Source organism: Alosa sapidissima, chromosome 19, assembly GCF_018492685.1.
Source record: "Alosa sapidissima isolate fAloSap1 chromosome 19, fAloSap1.pri, whole genome shotgun sequence".
NCBI classification, from domain to species: Eukaryota; Metazoa; Chordata; class Actinopteri; order Clupeiformes; family Clupeidae; genus Alosa; species Alosa sapidissima.
In genome coordinates this window covers 14,745,765-14,756,326 of record NC_055975.1, presented here as the reverse complement: position 1 = coordinate 14,756,326, position 10,562 = coordinate 14,745,765, and the positions used below count along the sequence as shown (strand labels likewise).

The following is a 10,562-nucleotide window of genomic DNA, read 5'->3' as shown; positions in this document are numbered from 1 at the left end:
CCACACCATACTAAAGGACAACATCTAAACCCATGAGTCCATCCAAAAAGGAATGATAAACTGGGTGCAGTGGCCTGCTGTGTGAGCCCTCTCTCACCCTCTCGGTGATGTTGGCCTGCAGGATCTGCCAGTTGCGGTTCATGGCTCCCAGCCGCTCGGCGAAGTCCGTCTTGTCGCTGCGCTTCCCCACCACGTCCTGCCCGCTGACCTGCACGACCGACTGGTTCACAAAGTCCACGGTCAGCTGCTTGCAGTTCACATCGACCCGGAAGCCCTGCAGCAGCCATGAGGAGAATGACCGAGATCGGGGGAGGGAGAGAGGAGGGAGAGAAGGAAATAGGAGGAAAGAAAATAAATATAAATAAATAAAAATAAATAAATACATTTGAATAAACTATCATCTTTGCGGCTGGTAGTAAAACTTCCATTAGAAAGCATTAAGATCAATTAAGAAGAACTGAGCAGCTACTGATGCATTCATAATGTTTACAGTAACATTGGCCTGAGATGGAGCTAACTGCTACCTTGTACTTCTGCAGATACTCCTGGATGACGGTGGAGCCCACAGCTGATTTGAGGTTCTCCTCGTCCTCCTGAATGGTCTTGTCCATCAGGGAGATCCAGGCGACCAGCTCGGACATGGCGTGCCGAGAGGCCAACTTCTCCATCTGGAGCTGAAACGGGGCAGAAACAGACCAATCAAACGTGGACAGCAGGAAGATGACCGCCGAGAAAACAATCATACAAATAATTATTATCTCATGAGAGGCCTTTTGAGAATCAATATTTCATAGATTCTATTTTTCCTGACAGAAGGATGCTTTTGTGCCACAGTTATCTTGCTTATTCATGGTTCATTGACAGGGTAGTCAAAGCTTGAGGCTATTTTATAAACACTGTGACAGAGTGCCATCACTACAGTTTAGTATGCGTTCTGACTGCCATACCACAAGCCTAGCTCTTTGGTGCTGCGGTCAAGCCCAGTTTGAGGCCTGGTGGGGCGACCGTTCTCTCCCTTTGCTACACACAGCAAATGAACACATTATGTATTGTGCATGTTGTGCTGGGCATATTCACTGCACAGTGTCTAAGTAAGTGAGAGGGGGGCAGAAGTTCTATGGCACTGTATGTATCTGTAGCATCTGTTACATGGACTCACAATCTCAGCAAATGTGGGTAAATACCTGTTACGAGGGAGTAAAATTATATGTTTGTTCTATTGAACACGTAAAGATCAGCCCTAACACCCTGGGAAAGTGTGGCTAATCCCATTAGCAGTAGCCACTAATCTCTCAGAGTGCTGGGGAGAGCCTACTGGATGCTATTGGCTGCTACTGGTGCTACTGCTAACGCTGGTGCTACTGGTAATGCTGGTGCTACAGGTAACGCTGGTGCTACTGGTAACGCTGGGGCTACTAGTGTGTACCTGGTGCAACCGCTCCTGGACCAGCGGGATGCGGGTGAGCAGCTCGCCCCACTGCGAGTCTACCAGTGCCAGCTCGGACCGCAGTGCCGCCGTGTCCATCCGCTTCAGTCGAAGCAGCTGGTTGCCCTCGGTGAGCACGGAGGCCTTCAGTGGAGAGCGCCTCTCCACCTCCTTACAGAACTCCTGCAGGACAGGGATGATAAGCAATTTAAAAGCCCACTGATAACCACTAAAAGATTTCCCAGCTATCACACACCACTCCACCATAATGACAGATAGTTGCCCATCACCAGTCTAATATTTGACTAGTTCCGTCAACAGTTGGAGGAAATCTACATCCTAGTAATACATGTTTCAAAACAGAATAATTTCCAAACAGGGTGAGAAAAACTCCACATTAACACGACCATCCAATACAAAATGGCACATTAGCATAGAGCAGCAAACTCTGATTAGTGCAGTCTGTTCATTGATAGCTAATTGATCATCTGGATATTGTCATAATCTCCACATCAGCACGTTAACAGGGCTGTGCGATAAAGTCCAGTCGTTAGCACAACACAACAAATCAAGTGTGGATGAGTTCATGTGACTGTGACATACCAGGAAGGTGTAGAGGTGGTCTCGCACCATCTCCGGGTCCTGAGGGACCACCATGGCTTGTGTGCTCCAGTACTCCAGCCGCTCCAGGGCGTCCTGCAGCCACTGGCTCAGCTCGGTCATCTCACCCTGGTACCTGAGGAGGGGAGGAGGTCATAGGTCATGAACATTAGGGGTTTACACCTCACAAGGGGTTTACACCTATGGTTTACACTAACAACCGAGCCTATGACCTGTATCCCACACCTAACTAAGAGAAATATGGAACAGAAACAAGTACAGGAGAATGTATAGATAGTAAGTATAGAGAGTATAATAAGACCATAGGGTGACAAGTGGGCTGGTTGTCTGTGAATGTCAAATCCAATGGTGAATGTGTTCCCCTTAGCCCAGTGCTTAGTGAGCGAATGCCTCCTCTCCACAGGGGGGCGCTCTGACCTGCTCTGGTGTTTGAGGATGGCCTCCAGCCTCTGCAGCTCCTTGGCGACGCGGGTGCTGCAGCTGAGCCAGCGCTCGCCCAGCAGGGTCAGCTGGCTCTCCAGGGCCGGGCTGCCCAGCGCCTGCAGCAGCCGACGGCCCTCGCCAAGCAGCTGCTGCAGCTCGGGCTGACGCTCCGCCAGCCGCTCCCGCTGACCCTGTGACGAGACGAGAGGGGAGGGGACAGGGGGGGAGAGCAACGGTCAGAGAGGTGGACTGAGTACATATAGTCCAACCGAACGTTTGGTCAACACTGACATTTAGTAGTGTTAATGTAAAGTAACTCTGCTTTGATCACTTTGGAGGATTCTAACATCTGGAGCTTTCCAAACTGATCAAAGCAGTGTTGCTTTAGCCTGGGGACAGTGTGGGTAAGCATTACCGATGGCAGTTTTAGACACTGAATGCAGTTGATTGTTTGTTTGCATTTACAAGTAACTGGCTATTATGTGTAACATGGTGCTTCATATTACTGTAAAGTCTGTTGTGTGTATTGTTGGCTATAATATACTATAATACATGGTACTGCATATTACAGTCTGTGTAATGCTGATACAGCATTGAGCCCTTGTATGAGTGGTACCTGGTAGAGCGATATTCTCTCTGCCAGCCTCTCCTCTGACTCCTCCAGCAGGCCTACTCCAGCCAGGGTGTCCTCTGCCGTGACCAGCTCCTGGGAGAGGGTGTGGCAGTCCTGCACCACACGTGTCCAGCTCTACACACACAAGAAAGAATATGTAGAAGTTGATATATTTCAATGATGATGACTGATATCAACATTGGTCTTGAATCCAGAACAGTCATCCAGAGCACAATTTGTTTAGACAGTTTTTAAATCTTCTCTCAATGTATTGTTTCTTTTCTGGTCTCTCTCTCTCTCTCTCTCTCTCTCACCTCAAGGATGTGTTCAATCTCCACGCCTCTGCGATGGGCCTGCTTGAGGATGCTCTGCGCACGTTTCAGCGTCTGCTCCAGCTCCTGGGTCTCAGAAGGCAGCACAAACACACTGATCTTCCTGAAGAAGGTCTCTGTCAGGATGGTGTGAGACTCCAGGCCCTGGAAAAATTCCTGAAGGGAGGGGAAGGACAGAAGAGCAATGAGCAGAGAGTTAAGAGGCTAGACCAATGAAGGAAGTGCCTATACAGTAGATATCATTTCTTAAACACAGTATGTAATATATGGTGTGTGGGCATGACCAACCCCCCCCCCAAAAAAAAACAAAACAACAACAACAAGATTTTATCGAGACTTCGCGCGGTGTTCAATCACACATGCTGTAAACTGGACAGTTTTCCCCAGATGGGAATAGAACATTCCGTGAGTTGTGTTGGTGGGGGTTCTACAGCACCTTGTGTTTGGACAGCAGGTTGTGCACCTCCTCCACAGAGCTGGCCATGAGCTTCTGCCCGGCAGCCATCTTGTCCTGCGCCGTGTCGAGGAGGTCAGTGAGGTCCTGTAGGGCTCGCTCGTACTGGGTTTTCAGCGCCAGGTTCTGGTTGAGCCCGCTACGCCGAGAGCCCACCGTCAGAACCAGCTCCTCATAGGCATCCTATAGAAACCCAACTCAAATCAAGTTCAAGATCAAGTGTGTGTGTATGTGTGTGTGTGTGTGTGTGAGAGAGAGAAAGAGAATGATGAGTATGTGTGTCCCACCTGTAATTTGAGCAGCTGGTTGGTGGTGGCCTGGTCAGGCTGCAGCTGGGCTCCTCTGACCTTTAGCTCGGTGAGCTTGTACTCGAGCTCTCGCAACATCTCCTCCGCCTCAGCTACAATCTAGTCACAGACAATATGTATATTGGGTTTAACCATTCTTGGGCTAGAAGGATGTGTGTGAAACAGTGTTTTAGTGTGTGTGTGTGTGTGTGTGTGTGTGTGTGTGTGTGTGTGTGTGTGTGTGTGTGTGTGTGTGAATGAGGACTTTCACAGGTCTCACCTCCTGCTGTTGCTGTGCTGGTCGGTCTAGGATGCCGGCCATCTTCTGCAGAATCTCACACTTCCTGTCTGCCAGAGCAGCACCCAGCACCCTCAGCTCAGTCTGCAGACAACAAACAAGGATATTCAACACCAATACAAACACAGGTCTGCTCAACAAACAAGGCTACTCAACACCAATACAAACACAGGTCTGCTCAACAAACAAGGCTACTCAACACCAATACAAACACAGGTCTGCTCAACAAACAAGGCTACTCAACACCAATACAAACACAGGTCTGCTCAACAAACAAGGCTATTCAACACCAATACAAACACAGGTCTACTGCTCATTTGGTTATACTGTTTAATATAATTTACAGTAAGGTTGAAGTGTCTCCAACAGCTCTGGACCTGTTTTGTGTGAATACGTGGATTTGATCTACTGAACCCACACCTTCCTATGTGCACTACTGCAATGACAACATTTCCTCAACTGTATTTTAACAGGTTTTCATGATCATACTCTGCCTCACCCTATTAATGTTCCATGTATATGCAGTATATAGAAAATGAAACCATATTACTTCACCAAATGAGGTAATGAGAGCACATTAAAGTTAGGTTTGTTTGAGAAATGAGGTCCAAAAGCACAGCTGGACCTAGAGCATCACTCTGGCTGCCTCACCTGGAAGGCTGTGAGCTCCTCCATCCTGGCCCTGATGTGGTCACAGCGGCTGCCCAGAGCAGAGTCCAACACTCGCAGCCTCTGGCTCAGGCAGTCAAGGGTCTCCTCCATCAGAGGCTGGTCCTCCTCACATAGGCCGTCAGTGGCCCGCAGCCTCCCCCAGCTTTGGCTCACCTCCTCGGCCACCTGACTCACACGTTGCCCCAGAGACTGTGGAGCAGTGAAACATACATTTGTTTACAACCCACTTAAGTGTGTGTGTGTGTGTGTGTGTGTGTGTGTGCGGCGCGTGCGTGTCTGCTACTTAAGCATGTCATGGGGTAACATTTGTGTGCATGATATACTTGTATGACATATGTCTTATCATTTATGTGCATGACATATTTGCATGGGTCTCATACAGCATGACAGAACCTACTAATCTATCTATGAACGCTGACGCTACAGGCATCCACGTATGCATGACTGAGCTATGTTGATGTGTGTATGAGTATGCACTCATTAAACTCACCTCCTCCTTGGACAGTTGGGTTTGTATGTTCTCTGACAGTAGCAGGGGTCCAGAGAAGAGCATGTTCTCCACCTTATCCAGCCAGGAGGAAGTGGCAGAGAGAGCCGAATACAGTTCTTGCTCCACAGCCTCCTACACACACACACACACACACACACACACACAGAGACAACAGGCTGATAACATTCCATCCTATGCAGAGACATGTGGTATTATTCACATACACAGAGACTTGGCCTTTCACAGTGCATTGTGTCGCTGACATGACATTGACAGTCACAGTGCTCCAGTGGTAGCGACGGTTTATCGGTGGTGTACACAGCAGTAGCAGTGTGGGAGCGGTCAGTCACCTGGGTGCCCATGTCCTCCACTGCTTCGCTGAAGCCCTGGAACAGCGGCATCAGGGAGGACTGGTCCGCGACGGGCTGCTCGGCCTTCAGCGCCGGCGCTGATGGGCTCACCGGCGTGGTTCTGGAGAACACCTGGAGCACACCGGAGCACAGTGTGAGACTTGTATGTGTGTAGAGTTTGTTTGTTTCTTTAATTTAAGGCCATTTCAGCAACTAAGGCTATTTAATGGCCAGAGCATTGTGTGTTAGAGCTTAAATATGTTTTTTAAAATATGTTTTTTAAAATCTATGCTAGTAAGATATTCTAAAACCTTCAAAGCTGGGGCCTTACTAAAAACATCAGCTATGGAATTTTGGTGATGTATGTGTGTAGAGCAGTATGGAGTTCTAAGTAGGTGACAGAAACGCGATGACAAGAGTGCTAAGTAGGTGACAAAAGTGATATGAAATGTGCTGTGTGTGTGTGTGTGTGTGTGTGTGTGTGTTAATGTGCTAACTATAAATGGGCATGGTTGGGTGCGTGTCTGCAGAGTGACAGACAGGAAGTGTGTGAATAAAAGCTGAAGCTTGAGTCCCTGTGTTTATGTGCATGCGAGCATAATATACCATCTGGCCTTGCTCCTGTTCGAGGTTTCTCTGGAGGAGCTGCAGTTTGGTGGCCAGGTCCCTGCTCAGACGCTCCCACCTCTGCCTCCTCTGCTCTGGGCTCATAGACTCATCAGCCTCCTGCTCCAGGAGCTCCAGAGGATCTGTTACACTGAGAAGAGAGAGAGAGAGAGAGAGAGAGAGAGAGAGAGAGAGAGAGAGAGAGAGAGAGAGAGAGAGAGAGAGAGAGAGAGAGAGAGAGAGAGAGAGATGAGAGAGATGAGTAAGTAAAGATGGAAGTGTGGAAGCCAGACAAGATCAAATCGCACAGCACAAATATATATGCATTAGTAATGGTAATGGGCTACCTATGTTGTGCTATGTAAACTATGTAAATGTCTTTAGCCAAAGTTCCAGTGGCACTGAAGATTGGAGTCATTGCTCTTGGTAGTGGTGGAGTGTTGTTCGGATATTGGTGTAGGTTTGTGACCTTTGACCCCAGAGGTGCAGTGCTTGTGTACCTGGAGCCGCTTGGAGACGCTTGCTGGATCATGATCTCCTCCCCTCTGGTTGCAACAGACTGCAGCAGCCGCTTCTGCTCAGCCAGCTGCTCTTCCAGCTCCTGCACACACACACGCACACACACACAGAATGTGCTGTGAGTTTACTTGAATTTCATATAAAGGCCTGCATAAATGTTCATGTGTGTGTGTGTGTGTGAGTAGATGCATACCTTCTGTCTCTGGAGCGTGTCCTGCTGTTGCTGGGTGCGGGTGCAGCGGGCCTGGTCCAGCCAGTCCTGCACTGTGGAGCTCTGGGAGAGCGTGGAGTCAGACTCGCTATCATCCTGCTCCTGCACACACACCTGAGAGGCAATCCACACACACACACACACACACACACACACACACACACACACACACGTTAACTAACATCAAATAGCTCTTTCAAATTTCAACCTATAACGACTGATTCTGGGGTGGCAAAACACACTTTTGGCTCAGAAGTAATAGCACCCAGCTCTATGCAGTAGACATAACACATACACACACACACACACACACACACACACACACACACGCACACACACACACACACGCACACACACACACACACACACACACACACACAATAGAAAGACACAATATAAACACACACACACACACACACACACAATACTAATACCTAGCTCTGGGCAATACATATGCACACAGACACACAAAAACACTTCTTTGTGCAATTGCACCACAAGCTCATACACTTTCACATGTTATTATACCTGAAACACACAGACTGCACTGACCTGCAGGTGCTGGTGTTTGTCCTGCAGCATCCTCTGCAGCTCCAGCAGGCTGCCCTTGAGCGTGCGCAGGCGGCTGGTGAGCAGCTCGGCCTCCCGGCGCGTCTCCTCGCGCGGCGCCTCCTGCAGCAGGCTCTCCCCGCGCTGCACCAGCTCCTCCAGGGCCCCCACCTTCTCCTCCAGCTCGGCCAGCGCATTCTGCAGGAGCAGCAGCAGAGAGGCCAGCTCAAACATCACGCTCCGCTGCACTCGGGTCCGGCTCGGCTCAGCCCAGACCGGTCGGCCTCATCGCAAAAGCCCCCCGCCCCCCCCCCACCCCCAACCGCTCCCCACCCAGTGTCTGACGCCCACTGTCCACAGCGTCCACCGCTAAAGCGCCACCAACGGTAATCCCTCATGAGCCATGTTCGGAGTACATTCTGCCGCCACTGGTACCGTTAAAACTCCAGTAAGAATTCAATGCAATGTGTTGGAAAAGCTGCCCCCCTTTTTTCAGTCAAGACCCAAGATAGAGGATTTGCATATCTTGCGGCTAACTAGGCTTAGGCTAACCGTAAGCAAGATGACAGGCAGTCACAGGAGTTGTCGGTGCTGTCGGGGAAGTCATAGCTAACATCGAACGTCTCCTGACCTGAACCGACGTCTTGTCCCAACCACAACAGGTGCTGCGCCTCCCGCGCCCTTCCCCGGGAGAAACCCCCTCATGAATATGCAAACCAAGATGACCGCTCCCGACCAATCCCCTGCCTGCGCTCCGCTAATCACTTCAAATCCCACTGGGCGCTGGGACAAAGCTGGAGGTAACGTTGCGCAGGATTGGCCGAAGTCATGCACAGGCATTTGCATAATCAGATTAAGTGTAGGGCTACAGCTGCTAAGTCACTAACCATTTAAATGATCCACACAGGCAGCTAATTCTCCTGCTGCCGTGCAGGCCAGTTCCCTTAAGCTCTCTATGGGGGAATGGGAGCTAGAGCCTTACTATAGTTTAATTTGCGGATTGTAGCATAATGATCTGAAAGCTTTCACAGTAATCAAAGCCCTTTAAAACCTTCAGAGGAAAACCGGCACTGACAAAAATGTCTTTCTTGGAAGAAGACACTTTCAGCAGGACTCTGGTGTTAAGTCAGTCTGCCAATCTGACTAAAGAGTGTCTTTAGTAAAAAAAAATATTATGAACATTTTGATTAAATCTATCCATACACATTTGAAAAAAAATCTAAAATCTGGTTTCTGTTCCATCTCACTTTCCCACGTCTGCCCATTAGTGACCATGCCTGCTGATCTGAGCCTCCAGGGGGCGTTCTGACCTGACAGTCCTCGAGCTGCTCCTCGACGTCGGCATCGCCGTCCTGCGGGGTGGAGCACAGGGCACTGCGGGTCCGCAGCATCCACTGGTGCAGCTCGTCGGCCAGCACGTGGCACTCCTCCAGCACCTCCTCGCGCTGCTGGCCCTCCAGGCGATGGCTCATCCGCTCCTGGGGGCACACACAGAGGGGGGCTTGTTTACGTTTGGCTTCAGAACACATCTTGGGTGATCCAATCACAAGTGGTCAGCCGAGACACATCGCTGTTGTATTCACACATGTATTCAAGTTGTACACTGTACAGCCAGAGATGTTGCTGACCACTTGTGTTTAGATTACCGCATGTGAGTGTGCCACTGAACTGTGAGTGTGTGAACATTGTGTCTTTGTGTACTGTGTGAGTGTAGCAGTGTATATTGTAGTAGTATTTATTGTTACCTAAGGTGTCCTTTGCAAGATAGATTGAATGTTATTCCTCATTTTTTAAGTCTTTTTGGATTTAAGTGTCTTCTAAATGAATAAATGTAAATGTAAATGTAAATGTGTGTACATATGAGAATAAGGGTGTGTCCATGCTTATGTCCATGTCTCTACCATGTGACTTTGTGCGTATGAGACTGTGGAGTTGGCCCTTGCCTCCAGTAGCTGGCCTCTGCCTGAGGCCTTAGTGCGGATAGTGGCCATCCTCTCGGCCAGCACTGACAGGCTGGACTGCAGCGCCAGCTGGTGGCCGGGGTCAGAGTCCAGCGCGTCTGACACCAGCTCCTCTGAGAAGCCGCTGTGGAGGGCGTCAATCTCATCCTGCAGACACTGCACCTCATCCATCAGAGTCTACAAACAACGCACGAGTCATTAGTATTCTCCACAGCAAGGGCATAGCGAGGACAATGAAATAAATACATTTGAGTTACCATCTTTTTACAGCCAACTTATGCAGAGCAGCATTTTAGATACTATAAAACATCACTTTTATCATGTTACATGAAACACGTTATTGATGTTATTGATAATATGCAATATGTGATACATAACATCATGTAATATGAAACAAACAAAGGTACGAATAACTCTATGTAAGTATACCATGACTATAATACATGTTCTGCTGCTGAGCCGATACCTGGCCCTCTCTCATCCTTACCTGGTGGCTGTCGAGCTGGTCGTCAGGGCTGTGGTCTGCCTCAAAGCTCTTCTGCCTCAGCTGGGCCTCCACTGCCTCCATCTTAGAGGAGATGGCCTGGAGGGAGCCCTGGTAGCGCTGCTGCCTCTCCAGGGCCTCATACAGGCTCCTCTGCTTCTCACTGATCTGGAAACAGTTTTAACCGCCATGTTTTAAGACTACAACTAAAACATGTTTTTTTTTTGTTTTATTTATTTTACTGGAGACCATGGAGCACATTGAAA

General features: G+C 49.1%; 1 protein-coding gene across 15 annotated transcripts in view; it reads right to left on the bottom strand.

The window, feature by feature from the left end:
- Window positions 1-10,562, bottom strand: part of syne1b (spectrin repeat containing, nuclear envelope 1b) — a 112,178-nt gene that overhangs the window by 24,552 nt on the left and 77,064 nt on the right. For all 15 annotated transcript variants that reach the window (XM_042073423.1, XM_042073421.1, XM_042073428.1 and 12 more), the window contains 20 exons: window positions 10,300-10,464; window positions 9,795-9,989; window positions 9,162-9,329; window positions 7,855-8,049; window positions 7,285-7,416; window positions 7,073-7,173; window positions 6,573-6,723; window positions 5,967-6,098; window positions 5,617-5,748; window positions 5,106-5,315; window positions 4,437-4,538; window positions 4,157-4,276; window positions 3,852-4,052; window positions 3,398-3,571; window positions 3,087-3,218; window positions 2,465-2,661; window positions 2,030-2,162; window positions 1,427-1,609; window positions 525-674; window positions 98-274 (listed from right to left, as the gene is read on the bottom strand). In XM_042073423.1, coding sequence (XP_041929357.1) covers window positions 98-274; window positions 525-674; window positions 1,427-1,609; window positions 2,030-2,162; window positions 2,465-2,661; window positions 3,087-3,218; window positions 3,398-3,571; window positions 3,852-4,052; window positions 4,157-4,276; window positions 4,437-4,538; window positions 5,106-5,315; window positions 5,617-5,748; window positions 5,967-6,098; window positions 6,573-6,723; window positions 7,073-7,173; window positions 7,285-7,416; window positions 7,855-8,049; window positions 9,162-9,329; window positions 9,795-9,989; window positions 10,300-10,464 — 3,150 coding nt within the window. The remainder of the gene's footprint in view (window positions 1-97; window positions 275-524; window positions 675-1,426; window positions 1,610-2,029; window positions 2,163-2,464; window positions 2,662-3,086; window positions 3,219-3,397; window positions 3,572-3,851; window positions 4,053-4,156; window positions 4,277-4,436; window positions 4,539-5,105; window positions 5,316-5,616; window positions 5,749-5,966; window positions 6,099-6,572; window positions 6,724-7,072; window positions 7,174-7,284; window positions 7,417-7,854; window positions 8,050-9,161; window positions 9,330-9,794; window positions 9,990-10,299; window positions 10,465-10,562) is intronic.